Source organism: Leptopilina heterotoma, unplaced genomic scaffold, assembly GCF_015476425.1.
Source record: "Leptopilina heterotoma isolate Lh14 unplaced genomic scaffold, ASM1547642v1 Lhet_128, whole genome shotgun sequence".
Classification (NCBI taxonomy): Eukaryota; Metazoa; Arthropoda; class Insecta; order Hymenoptera; family Figitidae; genus Leptopilina; species Leptopilina heterotoma.
Genome location: NW_025110846.1, coordinates 567,559 through 592,152, shown reverse-complemented (window position 1 = coordinate 592,152; position 24,594 = coordinate 567,559). Strand labels below are relative to the sequence as shown.

Sequence of the window (24,594 nt, the reverse complement as noted above, 5' to 3'; positions counted from 1 at the left end):
TTTTGTTTTTGCATTTTTTTTAAGCAAATTTAAACAATTTTATTTGGTTTGAATCTAGTTTTTTTTAAATCAATTATATTTGGTTCAAATCAATTATATTTGGTTCAAATAAATTATATTTGGTTCAAATCAATTTTATTTTGTTCAAATCAATTATAATGATTTGAATAATATTTTTTTGAAACTAAAATAAAAAGTATTTTTTTAACTTGGTAATTATTAAGTCGTGAAAATAAAGAATTTGTACAGATTTTTTTTGAAAGAAACAAAAATATATTTTTTGTTATTGATCCAGCGCTATTTTCTCTGTCCATGCAATATTGAAGTGCTTTTCTGCTTATCTCTCAAGCTTGCGAACAAATATTGCACGATCTCTCTACTTCGCACGCTTTTCTGTATCAAACAAAGACTCAATATTTGGTCAGTAAGCGAGAGGCAAAAAAAAACTTCGATACTTACGAATATTGCAATTTTTTTATTTTTATTTTCCAGTCAAAAATTGCGAATTTGCAAAAAATATTTAAATTTCAAATTCTCACTTTAATAAAAATTTTTAAATTATTATCAGTAGAATAATTTTACAAAAAAAAATAATAAAATAAATCGGTAAGAAATTTGTACACCCAGAAAAAAAAATTAACTCAGGACCAACTGGACTTTTTATTTGTTAAAAAATTACTTTTTATTTGTTTCAAATAAATTTTATTTGTTTTAAATTATTTAAATAAATTTTATTTGGTTCAAATTAATTTTATTTGATTGAAATCAATTTTATTTGCCTCAAATTTTATTTGGTTCAAATATACTTTTTTTTTGTTCAAAATTTTATTTAGTTTCAAATATATTTTATTTGCTTCAACCAAAAAAATTTATGTTTGTCGAATATAAAATTTCCAATTAAAACAAATAAATAATTTATCATGATTTTGAGAAAAATACACTTTTATTTAACTCAAATAAATTATTATTTGGTGTAAAAAAAATTTTCCAAGATTAAATATTAAAATTTTGAGATTAAAAAAAAAGAGGATATAAATCTCCCTTGATTAAATTAAAAAGTTTTTTTCTCCTGCCGAATGTTGAAAAATTTCAAAGTCTGATTGTATTTCTGCGAAAAATACATGTCTCACAGTGAGAGAAAGTCCTGAAAAGAAGTTGGATCAAGTTTCGAGGACAAAGGATGAAAACCCGGAAATAACTTCTTTTTTATGTTTGAGGGAGAGAATTAAGTTTGGGGGGATAAAGATTAAAGAAGAAAGAAGATGAAGTCGTGTTTATTTCTATTTTCTTCCTTTTTGAAAAAAAAACACTTTCAAACAGTAAAAAATTTACAACTGGAATATTATAGAAATATTTAATTCTCGATATCTCGATGAAAGAAAAAAAAAGAAAAACAATTTTCATTTAAATAAAAGAAACTGGAAAAAATTGATTTGATTCAAATAACCAATTACATTTACGATCAAATAACTATTTACTTGACTCAAATAATTTTTATCTCGATTTTTATTTAAGTCAATTAAATGGTATTTGTACTCAAAAATTATTTCAATTGAAAAATTATTATAATTATAATAAATGATAGAAGTTTTAATAAATAATGATAAAATATTATTTGGGGAAATTTATTATTTTTCGCCTAATAATTCGAATGAAAGGAAATGATTCCTCTAATTTCTGAATTTAATTGAACTTTCGAAATCGTGAATGCTCTTGGTTCATTGTGACATGACGTTAATGAAAATCCTTCAATGAAGGGATTTCGTCTGTTTCAATATTCATGAGCTATTATTCGATAATGCCAGTGCACTATGCCGTTTAGGAAACCTATCCTCTCGGTTCATAATTGATTTGCGCATATTATTAAAAATCAACTCCCGAAACTTCATTATTCCAGAAGGAAAATTTATAGTTTCCTCTTTCTAAGAAATTTATTACAAATTTTAGGTTTTTCTTTATTATTATTTTTATTATTTTTTTATTTGGTTTTTTTTTAATATTATTATTTTTCCTTATTGCAGTTTATAAATTATTTAATATTATTTATTTAATTTCGACTATTATTGTTTTTCAACTATTATTTATTTTCGACTACTATTTATTTTCAACTACTATTTATTTCGACTATTATTTATTTTTCGATTATTATTTATTTTCGACTATCATTTATTTTCAACTATTAATTTTTTTTCTTCAGCTGGAGCCGCTCCTGATGAAAATAGCCAAAGGTCCAGCTCTGCACACCATCGCCACTCTCTCACGAAGGGTAAGTTTTCTGTTAAATAATTTCTTAACTAAAACAATTTTCAAAATTAAACAAATATAAATTTTAAAAAAAAATTATTTTTGCTAATTATGCAGATAAGTATATTTTTTTTATTTTTTTTTTTTTGTAAATTCTTTCAAAAAATTGGAAAATTAAATTCTTACATTTTTTTTTACAAATAAAGTATTTCAAATATAGAGTTTTTTATTTTGTTTCCACGAAATCACGTTTTCGTGACTCTATGTTTTTTCTAGTAATTTTTAAATTGTTTAGCTATAATTTAGCTTTAGAAAAGTTTATAGAGTCTGAGTCTAAAATACAGATATATGAACTCACGATAGACCATTTTTGTGCACGTCACAAGTGACACAAGTTTGCATGCAATATGTGACACACGCTTTTTTTTAATCAAACAATACAAAAATTTTTATTATTATTTTTTTCGCCTTTTTTTAATATACACTTGGCGAAAATATTTTATTTCGAATTTTTTATCACGCTTTGTCATTCAGACTACACTTTTTTTTACTTACAATTAGAACTAAATACTGTAACTTTGTTTTTATTTTTTTTATTTATTATTTATTTTTATTTATTTTAATATTATTTACACTAAAAAAAAAAAATTTATTTGATTTAAATAACCGATTACTTGTACTACAAAATGTTTACTTGAATCAAATAAATATTTACTTGAAGCAAATAAATGTTTACTTGAATCAAATAAATATTTACTTGAAGCACATAAATGTTTACTTGAATTAAATAAATATTTTCTTGAATCAAATACATTTTTACTTGAATCCAATAAATATTTACTTGAATTAAATAAATGTTTACTTGAATCAAATAAATGTTTACTTAAATCAAATAATTTTTATCTAAATCAAATAAATTTTATTTGAACCAATAATTTGTGTTCGAACCACTAATTTCAAAATTTGAAGCAAGTGCCATTTAATTGAAAATAAAAATTAATTGCGTGATTTTGTGATTAATTTTTTTCTTTTTTATTATGAAAGTAGCAAATACGGAAAATTTTTTACACAAAGAGTCTATAAATCAAAGTATTAAAATTTGATAGCCGGAATATAAATTAAAAACATAGAAAAAATTAATTAATTTAGGAATATATATTAGTTAAGAAATTTTGCAAATATTGGCCACTCAAAATAAATTTAAAAAATTTATTATAAAGCACAAAATGTACACAGACAATATTTTTAGATTAGTATAAAATACAACACAATTTTCTCCTTGTTTTGTTGCTTAATTGTTAATTAATTATTATTTATTTATTTGCATATTTAAACAGGCTTACAAGAAATTTAAAAAATGCTCTTTCCTACTAATACTACTAATTTAAACAAATTAAACTAATTAACAAATTAGAATAACAATTTTAATTAACAATTTTAATTAACAATTTTAATTAATAATTTTAATTAACAAAATTATTATTAATTATTAAAATAATTCTTTTTTTAGAATAATTATGGCAAACATTATAATATATTTTATATTTTATATTTATTTATAGTTTAGGCCAAAATTTTTGAATTTCGGTCTAAAACTGTAAAATATAATTTAAATCCAAAAACTTATTCTGTAATAAAATAATAATTATTACAAACAATTATTTTTAATCATTATTTTTTAATAATTATTATTTTATTATTATTATTCATACTACAAATTTATTTTCTATTATCAAACTATAATTATAAATTAATTATACGTATGATAATAACTATTTACTATTTTTTAACAAGTTTTAGTTAAAAATTAATAATTTAAAAATTCTTTTTTTTAAATAAGTTTCTTAATTACTTTTCGCTCCTTTTTCCTCGGAACAAAGAAAGAATTTTTTTATTTTACAACAAAAAAAAATTGTGTAAAAAAAAATTCCGAACAAAAATGTCTCTTAAAATTATACTTCAAGTCTATAGAATGGGAATTTTTTTTTTCCTTTTTGTATCGATATTTTCTGGTATGATGAGATTGTCGAGAGAATCTTTTTCTTGACCCTTGTGGTGATATTGAGAGATAATATTGTTGGCCTGATAGGACTGATAATCGATATATATATATATAGGAAGAAGGGAGGAGAATTACGATCAAGATAGAATAGAGGAAGTCGTTTTCAGCGTTTCCTATCAAACTGGAACCATCTATTTTTTTCCTCTTCTTCTTATCCTTTTCTCTTATGTGCCTCGGTGAAAACTTTATACTTTTAGAACCCAACGAATTTTGATATGAAACGTGTTATGAAAACTTTGTCTACATTTTTCTTTATGTTTTTCTATTTTTCAAAATTTTCTTCTTGATTCAGAAAAGTAAAACTTTTTTCCAAAGTTTGCAAAATTTTTTTTTTTATCAAAAAAATAATCTCCTTTTTGTAAAATAAAAAAATCGGTAATTTAATTTTTTTCCAAAGTTTGCAGATTTTTTTTTCAAAAAACTGTTTTTTTAAATGATAAAACCAAAATCAATATTTGAGACAAATTTAATTTTTCGAAATTCGAAAAAAGAATTTTTTGAAATAAAATACTTTTCCACGAAATAAGAGATAAATCCAAAGTTAATATTTATTTTGGACCAAATTTAAATTCTCAAAATTTGAAAACAGTAGAATTTTTTCCAAAAAGAAGACAAATCCAAAGTCAATATTTTAAACAAATTTAATTTTTCGAAATTCAAAAAACAAAATTTTTTTCCGAAAAGCAGAGAAATCTTTAGTTATTATTTTAAACAAATTTAATTTTTTAAAAATCGAAAAGCAAATTTTTTTCCAGTTTCGAGAAAAGTAGAAAAATATAAAGTCAATATTTTTTTATTTTAGTTTTTCAAAATTCAAAAACTAAATTTTTTTCCAAAAAGGAGATGAATCTAAAGTAAATATTTTAGATTTAGACAAATTAAATTAAAAATTCATGATAGATTTTTGTCAGTTGAGAAAAGAATACTTTTTTCGAATTAGAAATTTATGATAAATTTTTGTTAGTCAAGAAAAGAATATTTTCATTAAATAAAAAATTCATGATAGATTTTTGTCATTTCGAGAAAAAAAATCAAAAAACAACTGTAATATTTTTCTTTTAATTAAAAATTTATGATAAATTTTTCCCATAGTTGAGAAAAATAATAAAAAAAAAAAAAAAGAACGAATATAGTTTACTCATCGCAGTGAAGAAAAACAACTTTGTGTTTATTTTCTCTTGAAAGTAGAAGTAGTATCCTCACTCTCCAAGGAAGATTTTCTCTCATCAGTAATATAATTTTGGTTGAGAGAAGATTTTGGAGGAAATTGTTCAAGTTGCTTTTGTTGGTTAAGTGGATTGTTTGTATAAGAGCAATATCAGAAAAGTTAAATACAGGAAAATCCCCTCATTCATTGCACCACGTTCTGGTTGTGGTGGTGGTGATGGTGATGGTAATGGTAGTATACAGAAATATGTGTTAATCTTTCAGTTGATTCAAAGTGGGCCGCGATAACAATAGAATTCGCCCTCAACCATTCATTTTGCAGTTACTGTTCTCTCTCTTCACTCCACGTCTGATTTACATCCAACTTGCTCATCCTCTTCATTGAAATACTCATGCCTCTCTCAACAATCGCACACTTCACTGATGATGTAATTTACTTTGAATGCTACGTAATAGACTCATCTTGAATAATTTTCTTCGAGAGATGTTCTTTTTCATCAAAAAAAGAACAGTTTTAAGGAAAATCGGGTTAGAATTTTTTTTATATATGTTAATATATTTTTATAAAATAAACTGTCTTCTTTCAGAAAAAGGATTTTTGTTACATTTTTTATACTTTCTTAGTTTTTTTATTTTATTTTTTATTTCTAAATTCAGTCCGAGGCCAAATTCAATTATTTTCATAAATAATAAAATAAATAAAGTAAATTAAAAATTTCCACAGGAATGCATAATTTAGAACAGCATTTTTAAAAAAATTTAGAAAAAATCAATTATTTAACAAAATTTTTACACAATTCTTGAGAATAATTCAATTACTTTCACTAATAATTATATTTTTCATAGAAATTCAATTTAAAAAAAAAATTTTTTGATAAAATTTTTATCTAAACAAGAATTCAATTATTTTCATAAATAAATAAAACTCATCCAAGAATTTCAATTATTTGTTAAACTATTTTAATTATTTACAATAAAATTTTTGGTAATATTTATTATGTTTTGAAAAAATTAATTATTTAAAACAATGTTTATAAAATTCTTCCGAAGAATTCAATTATTTTTAAAAATATAACAAAATTTTTCAAAGAAATTCAATTCTTTTTAAACATTTTAATAAAATTTTTCGCAATAATTCAATTATTTTCATAAATAATAAAATTCTCCTCAGGAATTCAATTATTTTTGAAAATTTTAATAAAATTCTTTGCAACTATTCAATTATTTTCATAAATAATAAAATTCATCGCAGGATTTCAATTATTTTTAATTACAATTTTACAGGAATTACTTTAAAAATGTAATTATTCTTAAAAATTTATTTTCAATTCCTCGAAAAAATCAATTATTTAAAAAAAATGTTTTTTTTCAATTCTTTGAAAGAATTCAATTATTTAAAAAAATATTATAATTTTTCACTAGAATTCAATTATTTATAAATATTCTAATAAGATTGTTTAATTTTAATTAAATTTTTTTAGAAATAATTCAATTATTCTTTTAGATTTTAATTAAATTCTTCCCAAGAATTCAATTATTAACGATAAATCACAAAATTATTCCCGAAAATTTAATTATTTTGAGGTGTTTTAATAAAATTTTTTACACAATTCAAATATTTTTATAAATAACAACATTTTTTACATAAATTCAATTCTTTTTGAACATTTTAATAAATTTTTCGCAATAATTCAATAATTATTTTCATAAATAATAAAATTCTTCTAAGGAATTCAATTATTTTTGAAAATTTTAATAAAATTCTTTACAACTATTCAATTATTTTCATAAATAATAAAATTCATCACAAGATTTCAATTATTTTTAATAAAATTTTACAGAAATTACTTCAAAAATGTAATTATTCTTAAAAATTTATTTTCAATTCCTCGAAAAAATCAATTATTTAAAAAATGTTCTTTGTAAATTCTTTGGAAAAATTCAATTATTTACAAAAATATTAGAATTTTTCACAGGAATTCAATTATTATTTTCAAACATTTAAAAAAAAATTGTTCGAAAGAAGTCAATTATTTTAAATACAATTTTAATTAATTTTTTTTAGAAATAATTCAATTATTCTTTTAGATTTTAATAGAATTCTTCTCAAGAATTCAATTATTTACATAAATAATTCTTCGAAAGAATTTGATTATTAAAGATAAAGAACAAAATTATTCCCGAAAACTCAATTATTTTGTGGCATTTTAATAAAATTCTTTGCAAAATTCAATCATTTTCATAAATAACAATATTCATCACAAGAATTCAATCATGTTTAAAAGTAATAAATTTTTTCTTAAAAATTCAATTATTTAAAAAAGTTCTAATAAAATCGTTTGCAAGAATTCAATTATTTTCATAAATAATAAAATTCATCGCAGGAATTCAATTATTTTCAAAAAAATGTAATAAAATATCACACAGACATTCAATTATTGTCAAAAATTTTAATAGAATTCTTTGTAAAATGTAATTATTAAAAGCTTTTTTTAAAAACTTTTCGCAATTCAACGATTTTCAATATCTACTATTTTCATAAAATTTCCAAACAGAATTCAATTATTTAAAAAAATTTTCGTAAAAGTCTTCGTAAGAATTCAATTCTTTTCTTGAATAATAAAAATTTTTCAGGAATTCAATTATTTAAATTAGAATTTGCATAAAATTAGTCGAAAGAAATGAATTATTTAAAAATTTTTATAAAATTCTTCACAAGAATTAAATTATTTTCATAAATATTTAAATTCCTTCATGAATTATATGAAATTCGTTGAAGGAATTCAATGTATTAGTATATAGGATAAGAAAGAAGTAAATATTATTTATGTAAATTAGGAAAAAGTCATGAAAATAAAATATAGAATGGAATTTTTGGCAAGTTTCTAAAACGAGTTTTTTTTTGGTCCTCTTTTTTAATTTTTCGATAGCTATTTTTTTTACTACTTTTTTTAGTTTGAAAGCTACTTTTTGCTACTTTTTTAAAATTAATTATCGAGTGTGAAGTCTGATCAAGTGGAAAAAAATCCCCCCTCCCCCCTTTTTTACAATTTAAAAAAGAATTTAATTTTTATTTAAAAGAACAATGCAACTGTAATTAAATTAATTAACGCGAATTTAAACAATTGAAATTAGATCATGATTCAGAGAGATGGTTAAATAGATCCAGAGAGAGAGAGAGAGAGAGAGAGACGACAGCTATTTTGAAAATGAATTCTATATAGTATTCCTTTTGCACTTGAAAAGCTTGTAATTAAATGATTGAATACTCTCGGTTATGGTATCTGCTGACCTGAAAATAACGTACAGGATTTCAATCGGATTTCCTTTTATAATTTTCCAACTAGGACAAATTCTACAATTGCTGCGAGCAAATTTCACATACATACATATATATATATAAAAAAAGAAATCCATAATTGAAACTTTTTTTTTCTTCTTTTCAAAAGTATAATATAGATCTTCAATTAGCCTGATGGAATTGGAAATGTATCGACGTTTCCTTTTTTAGTTTCTTGAAAAAAAAAAAAAATTGGAAAAATGTAAAAAGAACTTGACGAGTGAAACAAAATTAGAAGAAAAATATTCCCTACTGGGAAAAGAGTTGAGAATTTTCGAAATAAGAGACTAGTGACGTTTAAGAGAAGAAGTGACAATTTAATTCCGTTTATGGATTATAGGCTGGCTCTCTTCTAATTCCTTTCCTGAGGAATTTTGTCAGGATTCTTGTCTCTGGAAATGCAACTATCCATCTGCTTAGTTAATTTTATTTATTTTTTTATTTTCTTATTTATTTATATTTTTATTTATTCTTTTATTTATTTTTTTATTTATTTATATTTTAATTTATTTTTTTATTTGTTTCTATTTATTTTCTTATTTGTTTTTTATTAATTTTTTTATTTATTTTTTTTATTTGTTTTTATTTATATTCTTATTTATTTTTTATTAATTTTTTTATTTACTTTTTTTATTTACTTTTTTAATTTATTTTTTTATTTATTTATTTTTTTATTTATTTATTTTTTTATTTACTTTTTTATTTATTTTTTATTCATTTTTTAATTATTATAAAAATAATATTTAAAAAATTTTCGTCTCGATTTTGAATCGAGTTTTCGTGAATGAAATTTTCACCGCAGAAATTATCAAGTCGAGTATTTAATGATTTATATGGAAAAGTGTAATTTTCTTATCTTTCTCATTGAATGCATTGCGCACGAAAATGTTAAATTGTGTGCAGAGAGAAAGAGAGAGAGAGAGAGAGAGAGAGAGAGAGAGAGAGAGAGAGAGAGAGAGAGTCTGATAAATTTTCATAATGAGAAAATATCTATCTTGGAACTAAAAAGCAGATAGGTACTGAAATTTCCGATGCACAGTGACATTTTCATATCCGCAGTGTCGCGTCAACTGACATTTTACATTAGAATTACTAATGACGTGTGTCCTAATTATCTACACTGCGAAATTTCACACCCTTCACAGTGAACAATTTTTTTTTCTCTATTCTCTCTCTCTCTCTCTCTCTCAAAAAACCATTTTTGAATTTTCTTTTTTTTAACTTGTCCTACTTAAATAAAATGAAATAAATTTTTTTTTATTTATAATTCTCGAATATTTCTTTATTTCCTTTTTGTGTAATTTTAATTTTCCTTTTTGTTTCTGAAAAAAATTTAATATTTCACTGCGGAAAATTCGGAATTTTTTGAAAAAAAATTCAAATAATTGAAATATAGAACAAAAATTATTGAAATATTCGACGAGAATATTTTTTCTATTATTTCACGATAATTCTTTTATTTCATTATTCGACAGGAATATTTTTTTTCAATATTCCACCGAATATATTTTCTTACTTTTCACTGAAAGATTTTTTTTTCTTTATTTGCAATTGTATTTAATTTCTGAAGCTTTTTTATTTAAAAAGTAGTTTAATTTCTAAAATATTTATTGAAAAAATAATTTAATCTCTGGAATTTATTTAGAAAATTAATTTAATCTCTGGGATTTTTTATTCAGAAAATAATGTAGTATATTGTGGAATTTTTTATTTAAAAAATTATTTAATTTCTGGGATTTTCTATATTGAAAAAATAATTTAATGCCTGAGATTTTCTATTCAGAAAATAATTTATTCTATAGAAATTTTTATTTGAAAAATAATTTAATTATTCCACCGAAAATATTTTCTTACTTTCCACTGAAAGATTTTTTTTCTTTATTTGCAATTGCAACAAAAAGGAATATTTTTACACGAAAAAAAATAAAAAAAGCAAATTGAAAACAAAAAAGAAATATTTTTACACAAAAAAAAATTGAAAATTAAAAAAAATTGAGACAAAAATTGAATTTTTGTTTATATTTGTTAATTTCCCATTTAGAACAAACGATGCATTGGTTTGCTCAACTTGGTGGCGAAGACATCTCGATTCATCCCCCAGGTAAACAAAAAGATTGCCAAAAAGTTTGTCGATTAACTGAAACCGTTTTTGCCTCATTTAATTCTCTGAGCAATCGTTGGAAGTAATGTTGTCATTGGCATTTATCCAAAAAAATTTGTTCTGCAGTGTTTTTTTTCTCGATTTAATTCTGGTTTTTTTGAATGGAAAAATAACTAATTTATGCGTGTCTCTATTCTTTCGCAAAAAAAAAAATGCAAACAAATAATTATTTTTAAATAATTTTTACTAATGAAAAAAAAAATATTTTTACTAAAATGCTAATTTAATCACTATGCTATAAATTAATTATACTATTTAAATACTATTAGGTTATATTTTTTTTATTTAAATAATTTACTAATAAATAATTTAATATTACAAAACTTTTTTTTGCTTTTAAAAGAAATTTCTTGGAAGCGCGTTACAATTAATAATAGTTAAATTGATTAAATTAAACTATAAATATATATAATTAAATAATATATTTAATAATATATTAAATAATATATTTAATTAAACTACTTTAATAATTTAAAGTCAAATTGTAATTAATTTTGTGATAACAAAATTATAATTTAATAATAATTAAACTACTTTAATAACTTAAATTCAAATTGTAATTAATTTTGAGAAACAAATTGAGATCATAATATTATAACTTAATAATAATTAAATTAATTTAGTATTTTTAAATTCAAATTCTAATTAATTAAAACAAAAATATATTTTTTGATAATTTAATTAAAATCTTTGATAATCGTTTTTAATCTTTTTTTTTATTCAACAATATTTCAATTAATTTAATAATTCAAATTGAAAATAAAACTAATTAACAAAAACAAAAATAAAATCTCTATCGCAATATAATTAAGATTAAAATAAATTTCCAGATTTTCCTTTGCAAAAATTTCTAAACAGATTTTATTGTAGAGAATTTTTTTCTTCTTGTTTGATTTTGAAGAAGTTATGATTTAAAGAAGAGAAGAGGCAATTGTTGTGGAACAAATTGAATGTCATGCACATGTGGATGAAACGATGTGTGCCTTGTATGTGTGATTTTATTCGACCATTGCTGGCGACGACGAAATTGCTGAATATATGCTTTTAACTGAATTTACTGCCTTCCAGTAGTGGACAAGTTCCAATCGATTTCAATCGAAATGCATTCAGTATGAACTAGTGCGGTCGAAATAATGAGAGTTAAATAACACTATCTCTATATATGTATGTCGAGGGATGAAAAAAGTTTATAGCACATTTTTACGAAAATATATTATCTCCAGTACATTTCTCGAAATAATTTTCTGCATTTCATTCTTGACATAAATTTTTCAACAAAAAAAAAATAAAATAAAATATAAATAAATGTAGTAGATTATTTGGGTAAATGTTTTCTAATTTAATCTCTGGAGGTTTTTTATTTACATACAAAATTATTTTAATCTCTGGGATTTTTTATTCAGAAAATAATTTATTCCATGGAATTTTTTTACTTAAAAAATAATTTAATTTCTGGGATTTTTTATTCAAAAAAAAAAATTTATTCCATGGAATTTTTTACCTAAGAAACTAATTTAATTTATGGAGTTTTTTAATTTAAAAAGTAATTTAATTTCTGGGATTTTCTATTGAAAAAATAATTTTATGTCTGGGATTTTCTAATCAGAAAATAATTTATTCAATAGAATTTTTTATTTTAAAAATAATTTAATTTCTGGTATTTTTATTCAAAAAAAAATTTTTTTAATGTAATTTTTGAGTATAAAACTAATTTAATTTCTGGTGTTTTTTTATTTAAAAAGTAATTTAATTTCTAAAATAAATATTTAAAAAATAATTTAATCCCTGGAGGTGTTTTATTTACAAAATTAGTTTAATCTCTGGGATTTTTTATTCAGAAAATAATTTAGTCTTCTATGGAATTTTTTATTTAGAAAATAATTTAATTTCTGGGATTTTTTCTTTAAAAAAAAAAATTATTCCATGGAATTTTTTAGTTAAAAACTAATTTAATTTCTCAAGTTTTTTGATTTAAAAAGTAATTTAATTTCTAAAATATTTATTGAAAAAAAAATTATTTTAATCCCTGGAGGTTTTTTATTTACAAAATTAGTTTAATCTCTTGGATTTTTTAATTCAGAAAATAATTTAGTTTATTGTGGAATTTTTTATTTAGAAAATAATTTAATCTAGATGGAGTTTTTTAATTTAAAAAATTATTTAATTTCTGGGTTTTTTTATTTAGAAAATAATTCACTCTATGAAATTTTAAAATAATTTAATTTCTAGGATTTTTTATTCGAAAAAAAATTTATTCCATGGAATTTTTTAGTTAAAGACTAATTTAATTTCTGGAGTTTTTTTTTTATTTAAAAAGTAGTTTAATCTCTGAAATATTTATTGAGAAAATAATTTAAACTCTGGAATAATAATTAAATTTTTGAAATTTTCTTACTATTCAATCCCTGGAAGTTTTTTATTCAAAAAATAATTTTACTTTTTCGCATGAATTAATTTTTGTATTTATAATTATTATTTATGTATTATTTATTAATTTATCTATATTATATTTATTTATATTTCTTATTATTTATATTGCTATTAATTTATATTTTATTATGTATTCATTTATTCTTCTCTTTGAAATTTAATTTTAATCGGATTATAAACACAAATCGCTTTGAAAAGACTTTTTTTATTATTTTTTTATTTTTCACTTTTAATTTCTATTTATTTTTTATTATTTCTTTTATCATTTTTATATTTATTCTTTCATTATTTTCTTTACTTATTTTATTTATTCTTTTATTTCTCTTATTTATTCTTTTATTGTTGCTTTTATTTATTTTATTTATTATTTTATTATTTTTTTTACTTATTTTATTCATTCTTTTATTTTTTTTTTTTATTTTTTTTTATTTTATTTACTCTTTTATTATTTCGCTTTCGTTCGCTTTTCTCTTATATTTTTGTTGAAAAAAAAAACAAAAATATTTTTGCATGAGGCATGTATTGCTTTCGTGTTCATTTTTTTTCCTTCTGTTGTGTGTCAGCTTCACCAAAAAAAAAGCATGGAGTTTTTTATTTGATAAACAATATTATTTATATACAATATATAGAAAATAAAAACACAATAAAAAATAATTGTGCGAAAAATGATTCGCGTGTTGTGTGTCATTTCATTATTTTCACGCATATTGTTTTTTCTGCAAAATTTCATTTGTTCTTCGGCAGATGTGAGGCGTCGCAGTATCTTCAGTGAGGACTCTCTTGATGGCGAAGATCCTTATGAGAACCAAGGTAGAGAATTCATTTCCATAGACTCAAAAACCAAAATCAAAAAAAAAAATTCTCGTGTGCTCGTCTCTCGTGTATATATTTGCTGTTCACTCTTGGATGAAAGTCGTTAATATGAGGTTTACTCTTGAATTTTGTTTCTTTGAAAATTTGCAAAAAAAAAAATAAATAATTATCACTCATCTCTTCGTATTTACATTTTTGCCCCATGCGAATTTTTTTACATGCAATTAGAGGAAAAGAAAAATTATAAAAATCATTAAAATACACAGAAAAAATTTAATATTTTTAAAAGTACAGTTGTAATTTTTTTTAGAAATAATTTTGAATTCCCGAAAAATAAATAATAAAAATTAAACCAAAAAAGGGAAAAATTAAGACAATTACAATTTTTTTTATTTTCTCTCGTTACGTAATTTTTTTTTAAATTGAAAAATAATTTTCATTTCCGAAAAATGAATAATAAATTAAACCAAAAAGGGAAAAATTAAGACAATTAGAATCTTTTTTCTTGTTATGTAATTTTTTTTAAATTGAAAAATAATTTTCATTCCCGAAAAATGAATAATAAATTAAACCAAAAAGGGAAAAATTAAGACAATTAGAATCGTTTTTCTTGTTATGTAATTTTTTTTAAATTGAAAAATATTTTTCATTCCCGAAAAATGAATAATAAATTAAACCAAAAAGGGAAAAATTAAGGCAATTAGAATTTTTTTATTTTCCCTCATTATGAAAATTTTTTTTAATTGAAAAAAACGAAAAAAATTGAAATAAAAATTTAAAAATTTTTGTTTGAAAAAATTGAAGTGACGCCTATTATGAATGATTCTATTATAGGTATTCACACAATTCTAGGCGATGCACTTTGTAATCCTGATGGAATGAATATTTTTGAGGATTTCGCACAAAAAGTGAAAAAGTGTGGAATTCGACACAACTGTTGTAATGAGTTATTATCTGTGCGAGAAAGTTACAAACTAATAAACAATGGTGTTTCAGGACGAGAGTCGACGGGAAGTGCGAAGGACGTGGACAGGGCGAAGCTTGTTCGTGAAAGGCAAAATGAGGAACGACAGCGGAAGTTGGAAGAGTTGAGGAAACAAGCACTAGCAGCTCAACGTTCCCTCGAGTTGCGCGAGGAAAAAAGGCGAAAACGTATCGATGAACTTAGGTCACGTGATAACGACAGGTAAATTTTTTTTTTTTCATTTTTCTGAACAAAAATCAACTCTCTAGGTAGTAATTTCATTTATTTTCCAATATTTTTAACTCCGCAGATGAATTAAAAAATTCCACCTGATCAATTTTTACATTCAGAATAATAAAAAAAAAATAGGAGAACAAATTATGAATGGAAAAATATTAAAAATTTTAATTTTTATAATTAAATCTATATTAATTATATTATTTAATTATAAAAGCTAAGAGTTTGGAAATTGAAGTTAGTTGAATTTGTTTCTTAATTTTTTCTTCAATAATTGTTTTTGAATGTTTTTAATAATAAAATTAATATACTGAAAATAATAATTGAATTTTTATAAAGAAAAATTATTAAAATTTTTAAAATTGCAATTATTTTCAAAAAATTGAATAATTTAATTTATGATTAATATTATATTTAATTTAGAATTTTAATAAAATTCTTGAAAATACAATTATTTAAAAAAAATTTTAATACTTTTTTCTAAGACTTTTATTTAAAAAAATTTGTTTGCAGGAATTCAATTTTTTTAATAGAATTTTAATATAATTTCTTAATAGAATTCAATAATTTTTAAAAAAATTAATACTTCTTTCCAAGTCTTTTATTAAAATTTTCAAAAATAATTAGATTCTTTGGGGAAATTATATGAATAATTTATTTGAATTCGCATGCAAAGAATTGTATTATTTATGAAAATAATTGAATTCTTAAACAAAAATTGAATAACATTTTTGGAAGTAATTGACTTCTTTTATAAAATTTTAATAAAATATTAAAAAATAATTGAATATCTGTTCGATAAGTTTTATTTAAAATTTTTTGAAAAATAATTGAATCCTTTCAAACGAATGTTATTAGAATTTCTGAAAAGTAATTGAATTTTTGCAAAGAATTTCATTAAAATAATTAAAAATAAAAAATAATTGAATTTTTTTGAAAATAATTGAATCATTTCAACGAATTGTATTAAAATTTCTTTAAAAATAATTGAACTTTTGCGAAGAATTTTATTAAAATATTGAATAATAATAAATAATTTAATTTTTTTGAAAATAATGGAGTTTTTTTAAATTGCAATTGAAAATTTTGCAAGTAATTGAATTTTACCAAAGAATTGCTCTCAAATTTTGTAAATATTCCTTTTTTTATAATTATTGTATAATTGAAATTTGTTAATTAAACTTTATTAAAATTTTTATGAAGTAATTGAATTCTTCTCGGAATTTTATTACAATTTATTTAAATAATTGAATTCATTCAAGAAAATTTATTAAAATATTGAAATTAATTTTGTGAATACAATTCATTTTGTTAATAATTGTAATTAATAATTTTATTACTAAATTTTACTAAAATTATTGATAAAAAATGGAATTCTTTTGAACAATTTTTTTCTTCTGTTTGGAAAAAATGTGGTTTTTTAATAATTTTAATTGAAAATTTTGAAAGTAATTGAATTTTACAAATAATTTCTTTCCAGACTGTAAAATAATTCTATTTGTTAAGAATTATAATTGAAATTCGATTATTGATTTTTATTAAAATTTTTAACAAATAATTGAATTCTTAAAATTTAATTACAATTTTTTTTTTAAATAATTGAATTCTTTCAAGAATTTTAATTGAAATTTTGAAAATAATTAATTTCTTTCAAAGAATACTATTAAAGTTTTCAAAAATATTTAAATTCTTAAGAAGCATTTCTTTAATTTCTTGAAATTATATTAGTTTTTGTTAATAAATTAACTAAATTTTATTATTAAATTTTATTAAAATTTATTTATTTATTATTTATTATTAAAATTATTGATAAAAAAAATTCAATTCTTTTAAAGAATTTTAACCGAGTTTTCAAAAACAATTGAATTGTTTTTGAAGAATTACTTTCAATTTTTATGAAGATGTAGTTTTTTTAATATTTTTTATTGAAAATGTAAATTTGAATTTTACAAAAAATTTATTTTATGTTTTTAAAATAATTGTATTTGTTAAAAATGTAATTAAATTTTAATTTTTGATAGAATTTTGTGAAACATTTTTGAAAATAATTAACTTTTTCCCAGGATTTTTATTACATTAATTGAAAATAATTGAATTCTTGTGAAAAATTTTATTATAGAGTTTTCGAAAGTAATTAAATTCTTTTCAATAATAAATTGAACTTTGTCGAAGAATTTCAAATTATATTAAAATTTTTAAAAAGTAATTGAATTTCTTGGAAGAATTTTATTATGTATAAAAATAATTGACATTCTGGCAAAGATTTTATTAAAATTTTTGAGAATAAATGAATTTTTACATAGAATTTCGAATTTTATTAAAATTTTTGAAAAATAATTGAAATTCTGATGAAGATTTTATTAAAGTTTTGAAAATAAAAGGATTTTTTCAAAAAATTTTGAATTTTATTAAAATTTTTGAAAAATAATTGAATTCCTGGGAAGAATTTTGTTGTGTATAAAAATAATTGAAATTCTGCCGATGAATTTTATTAGAATTTTTGAAAATAATTGAATTTTTTCGGATAATTTCGAGTTTTATTAAAATTTTTGAGAATAATTGAATTTTTTCGATGAATTTTGGATTTTCTGAAAATATTTTAATTTTGTTGAAGAATTTCGAATTTTATTAAAGTTTTGAAAAATAATTGAATTCCTGGGAAGAATTTTATTATGTATAAAAATAATTGAAGTTCTGGCGAAGAATTTTATTCAATTTTAGAAAATAATTGAATTTTTTCGAAGAATTTCGAATTTTATTAGAATTTTTGAAATTATTTGAATTTTTTGAAATTTTGAATCTGGAATCATTCAAAAACTGAAATTGATATTTGAAAATAAAAAATTTTTTGCTACTGAAATATAATTATCAATATTCTAATAACAATTTTTTTTTTCAATTTTCAGACGAATTCAAGTCGAGGAGAAGAAGCGATTAATATGGGAGGCGGAGCGAGAGAGACGCGAGGCAATATTGCGAAAGAATCAGGAGCGAGAGGCGCGAATCGAGGCGAAGAGACGAAACGAGAGATCTCATATTGTTTTTGCCTTTGGCAGTTCAACGCCGCGAATGTTGGAGCCCGCGGACACTGGTGGCTCGACATTTTGGGGAACACGACGTGCAACATCGACGACGAATGTTATGATGTTCCCCACTGCTCTACCATTGACTAGGAGATCCTCGGAACGGGAATTAGATAATAACAAAAAGCGAGCCACTTCTGCTGGTGGTCTTGATCGAAAACCAGGCGAAGGTGAGTTAGAGCGAAAAAAACAGAAAATAATTTCTCTCCCTTTTTTTTCTGGACAAAACCAACAATTTTAGACTGGGCCGAATTTATCACGATTATCTCCCAACATCGACGTTATAAATTTTGCTCAAAAAAACAAAAACCAGCTTCTTCTCTCATCTTTGATGTGTGAGTATCGGACTGTCGTCAGTCGGGAAGTAGTGTTATCTTTTTTTTTATTCGTAGAATAATTAGTTCACCATATTATTTATTATATTCTCGAGTACTTTTCTTTACGAAGGAGTAAAACGGCGAAAATCAATTTGCTAATCATCCGAAATGTGAGTAAGAATTACGCTAATCGATGTTGCGATGAATGACAATAAGTTGCACTGATTTTCTTCTCTCTTTCTCTCTTAAAGAAAGAAACAGGCCGCACAGCAATTTAAGAAGATTAGAATTTTAAATTTGGCTCAGAGATATTTTGTCAGTCAATATTTTTTTGTCGATCCAAATTTAATATTTTCTCGCATATTTTTTTGTTACGTGTTCCCTTATTCCGTTCGTTATGAATTGCATGCGAAAGAAAAAACACATGACATTTTTCAAATTCATTATTTTTTTAACATGAAATAATTCACTTTTTTCCTCTTGAAAAAATGATAATAATTGATCACACAAACTTCGAACATTGTGAGAAACTTTTTTTTCACGCAGGTGGTTTTTTTTTGCTTATTTTGCAGCACATTTGTTTTGAAAAAAATTCAAGCACTCACTTCATCTCAGATTCTCATTTTTTTCACAATATTCAAACGTTGGGAAATTATTTTCAATATAATAGTGGTGTTAATTATTATTTTTCGTAATATTCCGAGAAATCGAAAATAATGTAAAGGGTTCATTTCGAAATTAGCAAAAAAAAAAATTCAGAAATTAAAAAATTTGCAAAATATAATTTTTTTTTGGGGAAAATAGACAGGGACGTAAAAAATACTCTAGAAAAGAAACAATTGGAAAAAATTGTAAAAAGAACTTAAAATATAGAAAAAACTGCAAATAGATATAAACAGAAAATTTAAGAAACTAAAAGAATTCAAAAAATTTTAATTATGAAAAGAGCAAAAGATTTAAAATATGGAAAAGCTGCAGAAAAAAATAAAAATAAAGAATTTAAAAAACTAAAAGAGTTCAAACAATTGAAAAATAGAATTTAAATTTAATTGCGAAATTATTAAATAAATTATTTAAGTAAATATTTTAAAATATTTTTTTTTCGTCAATTAACAGAAGTTATTTTATTATTTATTTAATATTTAAAAATTGGTTAACATTTAATTTCTTTCCCATAATTAAATTTTTTAAAAAAACTTGAACGTTTTTTTAAATCGATTGGTAATTAATATATCTCACGAGCCTAAGGAATTTATTTCTTAAAATTAGAAAAAGAATCATTAAAACCAAATTAAATGACTATTATTTTTGAAGGTAACTTGAAAAACTAATAAAAGTTATGTAAATACAACGATAATTGTGATTGGTTCTTGACTCAGAAATTCTCATCAAATAATTATTGCAGCTACTTTCAATTGAAAATATTTTATTTTGTGTATTATCGTCTTAGTTGTGCTTAAGTTTCGTTAGTGTTTACATTTCACTAGTGTCGAATTTTATCCACTACCTAATAAATATTGTTTAAATTTTTCACAACTTAATTATTTATTTATATAGTTTTTATTTGCATTTCTTATTAAGTGGCACAATTTTTTATTTATTGTTCCGTTAATGCAAAAGTGAAATTTATTTGCCACTTGGATCTATTTTTTATTATTCGTCATTTTGGTATGTTTTCCATTCGTACGGATTTAATTTATTGTTTTTCAATTTAGCTTTTATCAATTTGATTTTATCCAATTTTCAGAGTTTTAATTTTTTCATTACTGTTTTTATTTTTATTTATTATTCTTTTATTATTTATTTTTCTTTGTTATTATTTTATTGTTTATCTATTTTTATTTTTATTCGTTACAATTTTATTATTTAATTATTTTTATTGTTTACTTATTTTTCTTCTATTTTCGTTTTGTAAAATTAATTCAGAATTATTTATTAATAATTGATTATTTGAATTAATGACTTATGTAAATTAACAATTTTGTAAAAATCCTTCTTTAAAGTCGTTTGAATTAACGAAATAATTCGTCCTTAGCTTGTGAGATATTTAAATAAATTTTCCTCTATTGAAAATTAATTTTGAAATTGGAAAATTGTGTTAAATTTAAAAGTGAATTTTTTCAACAACAACAAAAAAATAGAAACAAAATTCTGAAAAATTTCGAGTGGTGAGACATGAACCGGTGGTTTGTTCACAGATATGAGAATGTCTTCGTCCATGTACGAAGTTTTCAATTGGAATACTAGTTCTGATCCTCCCCTAACTCCTGCTAAAAATAAGAGAGCAAGTCTCTCTCTACCTCCTACTACTGACATCTTTGCTTTTGACGATAAGTCATATAGCAATGCTAGAAGTCCACTAATTCACCGGGGGGCCTGTGGTGAGTTTCGCAAAAAATCAGAACAAAATTCCTAAACAAAAATTATGTAATCAGGAAAAACGTTCTGCCTTCAAAATTATATTTGTCGATCTTTCTTTTTCATTTTGTTACTAGCACTTCGACTTTTTTTCATCAAATATTTTCCGTTAACATTTTCACAAAAAAAAGAAACTTTTACACTTTTACTCGCATGCAATACTTTTGTAATTTTCGTTTTTCGCTTCCCTTCTATTTTTCTTTTCTTTTTTTCCTTTTTTTTCCTTTCTTTTTCCTTTTTTTCTCTTTTCACTTTCAGTTACTATTTTCAATAATTATTACCGAAAAAGAATTCAATTGCAATAAGAAATAAATTTTAATTATTTTTTTTAGTTTTAATTTTATTCGTATTTAGTAAACCATTTTTTTAGTAAACAAATTTTTAGTAAAATTTTTATTAAAAGATTTTTCCTACTAAAGAATTTTTTTCTAGCAAACGAATTCTTTACTCGCAGAAAAACTTTGTTCAAAAAGGAAATTCAAAAGATTTCTGAAAAATATTTTTCTCCCGTTTGTATTTCATTATCAATTCAAAAGTCAAATGAATTTATTTTAATATCATTTTGCAAAACAGAACAAAAAAGTACTTTTTCTTTTGAAAAAAAAAATATATTTTTAATAACTTCCATATATAGTTTTTAATTAAAAAAAATAGCTAAATAATTTGATACAAAAATTTTCCTGAAGTACAGCGCTTTGATAAATTTTCCTCCAACTCGTTCATATTAATTTGATAAAATAAAAGAATGAAATTCTGCTTTGAAAATTATGAAATTCTTCTGAATGAAAATTTTTTTATTTATTATAATTTAATTTGATAAAATTTCATCTTTGTTTCTATATTAAAGGCTTTTGTACGTGCGTGATTTGTGAGTGTGTGTGTGTTCGTTAAAATTCTTATTTACAAAAGCATGTGTATTAACATTCCTGTCAAAGCACACAATGTTTACCATTATTTTCTTCCACAATCGTTACAACTTTATCGATTTCGTTGAATTAAAGAGAGAAAGCATGTACTTGACGTGAAATCCCCTTTTTTATTAATTTAATATTTTCATTGTAATCGACAATTTGTTTCTGCATGGAGTTAGGATGAAAATTAATATTCGATTTTCTATTTTTCTATATTTTCTATTTTTTTCATTTTTTTGTTATTTTTATTTATTTTTATGATTTATTTCTATTTTTATTTTTTTTCCTTTTATTCATAGAAAATTGTTTTTTTCATTTGAATTTTTTTTTTTGAAAGCGTAAAATTCTTTAAAAATATAATTACAAATCGCAAATTTATCGAACCTAACAATTTTTTTTCGTTTTCCATTTTCATTTTCTTTTTTTTTTTAGAGAAAATCGTTTTTTTCGTTTGCGTATTTTTTCGAAAACGTAAAATTCGTTAAAAATAGAATTACAAATTACAAATTTATCAATTTTTTGTAATCATTTTATATTTTCTTATTTTTTAAAGAAACTCGTTGTTTTTATTTATTGGTAATTTTTTTCGAATGAAAATTCAGAAGAAAAATTCGTTAAATAGACAAATTTCAAAATCGTTCCTAATTTTCTCGAAAAGAAAATATTGTTCAAAGAATTAAATTCATTATCTTTGGGAATTTAAAAGAAATATTGTTTCTTAAAATTCTTTTTTCTGAATTAATTAAAATTAAATTAATTATCAATCACATGATGAAAAATTAAATAGAAAAAATAATAATATTCTAAAAATACTTTGCAAATAATTAAAGAAACGAAAAACGTTTTCAAAAATATGTTAAAAAGCAAGGAGCGTATTTTCGATTTGTAAAATTGGTAAAATAAATTGTACAAATTCGCAAATGTTGAGATTATCCAATTAGTAGGAATTATAGAGTAGAAATTCTGCATGAACGTTAAATTTTTTTTAATTGAATTAAATTTAGAAAAGGAGAAAAAAAATTACAGTTGAAATGCTGATCGTGCCGAAAAAGAAAATTGATTCACGTTTTGTTTGTGTGATATTTTATTTTTGATGTTGTAATTATTTTAGGCCAATAGATGTGGCTTTCAAGCAAAAACATTTACAGGTGATGATAGCGATGCATCTCCTGGAACGCCGAGTTCGGCATATCTTCGTGTGAATAGGAGACGAACGGATCTAATGCCAACGATACCATCGCCACGTGATGGACCGCCATCGTCAGCGCGCAGTTCAAGTTCAAAAGCCTTCACACGTTCGCCAGGTAGGACTTACTCCATGTCCAGGCTGGACCAACTTTCGCAACCTAGGAAACGTCCCAGCGAGCTTAGCACACTGACGGAACAGCAGCAAGCTCAGCCTTTGGGCGCTTCTAGCATGAGTCGAAGCATGTGTCATTTAGCTGCATCAGGCGCAAAAATTCTTAAGCATTCGGATAATTCTCGTAGCATGGGTCAATTGCCAGGTTCAGTGCCAGTGCCACGGCCCACGAGGGCCGAGAGACTCCGGCGTAAGGCAAGAGAATATCAGAATCATCAGCAGCCAGGTATGATCGTTAAAGTGCACTCAACTCCTGAGGGGGGGAAAATTATTTTATTTTCGATTTTTTTTTTAATCATTTCAATATTCAGATTTCACAGAAATTGTGACTAGTAGCTGCTTTTTGGAAATTCTCGTATTGTGATTTATATTTGGATGCATTAATGTTTCCTGAAAAGAATTAGAGTTTGGTTTTTTTGAAAATTTGTCGATTTGGATTTTTATTAAAACGAATTTTACAAACTAGAGAAATTTTATTCGAAATTTGCCACTGTATTTAAATTTTATCCGAAAGTGTTTATTGAATAGAATTTAATTTTAAAAATTCAAAACTTTAGGCAAATTTTTCCCTGAGTATTTCTTTAATTTCTTGACAATATTCGATTTTGTTTGTAATTGAAATTAATAATTTTATTATTATACTCGCAAATGCAAATTTTGCAAGTTGTAACACAATTAATTATTATTCTACATATTTTCAAAAATTTTAATATTATTCTACGCAAGAATTCAATTATTTCCATAAATAATATTCTTCGAAAGAATTCAATTATTATCATAAATAATAACATTCTTCGGAAGAATTCCGAATTGCCTCGAGAAATTTATAAATAAATTGTTCTAAAAATAATTGAATTCATTGAAAGTAGGTAATTAATTATTTTTAAAAAATTCTTCAGTCGATTATAAATACAAAAAAAAATCGAAAACTTCAGTAGAAATAAATATTATTTCACAAAAATTGTGAAATAAAATTTTTGTTAAATAAAAAAAAACTCCATAGTGTAGTTTAATATCTTCTCTAATTTGTAATATTCGAAAGTAAAAATCGATTTATTCTGAATTCGAACCAATGAGTTTTAGTGAA

General features: G+C 22.2%; 1 protein-coding gene across 18 annotated transcripts in view; it reads left to right on the top strand.

Moving 5' to 3' along the window:
- The window catches only part of LOC122512760 (MAP7 domain-containing protein 2-like), a 218,316-nt gene that overhangs the window by 182,572 nt on the left and 11,150 nt on the right, over window positions 1-24,594 (top strand). For 5 of the 18 annotated variants that reach the window (XM_043628809.1, XM_043628807.1, XM_043628800.1 and 2 more), the window contains 7 exons: window positions 2,198-2,266; window positions 10,855-10,914; window positions 14,149-14,214; window positions 15,214-15,403; window positions 18,325-18,671; window positions 21,017-21,199; window positions 23,296-23,733. In XM_043628809.1, coding sequence (XP_043484744.1) covers window positions 2,198-2,266; window positions 10,855-10,914; window positions 14,149-14,214; window positions 15,214-15,403; window positions 18,325-18,671; window positions 21,017-21,199; window positions 23,296-23,733 — 1,353 coding nt within the window. The remainder of the gene's footprint in view (window positions 1-2,197; window positions 2,267-10,854; window positions 10,915-14,148; window positions 14,215-15,213; window positions 15,404-18,324; window positions 18,672-21,016; window positions 21,200-23,295; window positions 23,734-24,594) is intronic. The other 13 variants (XM_043628812.1, XM_043628811.1, XM_043628803.1 and 10 more) reach the window with 5 other exon arrangements.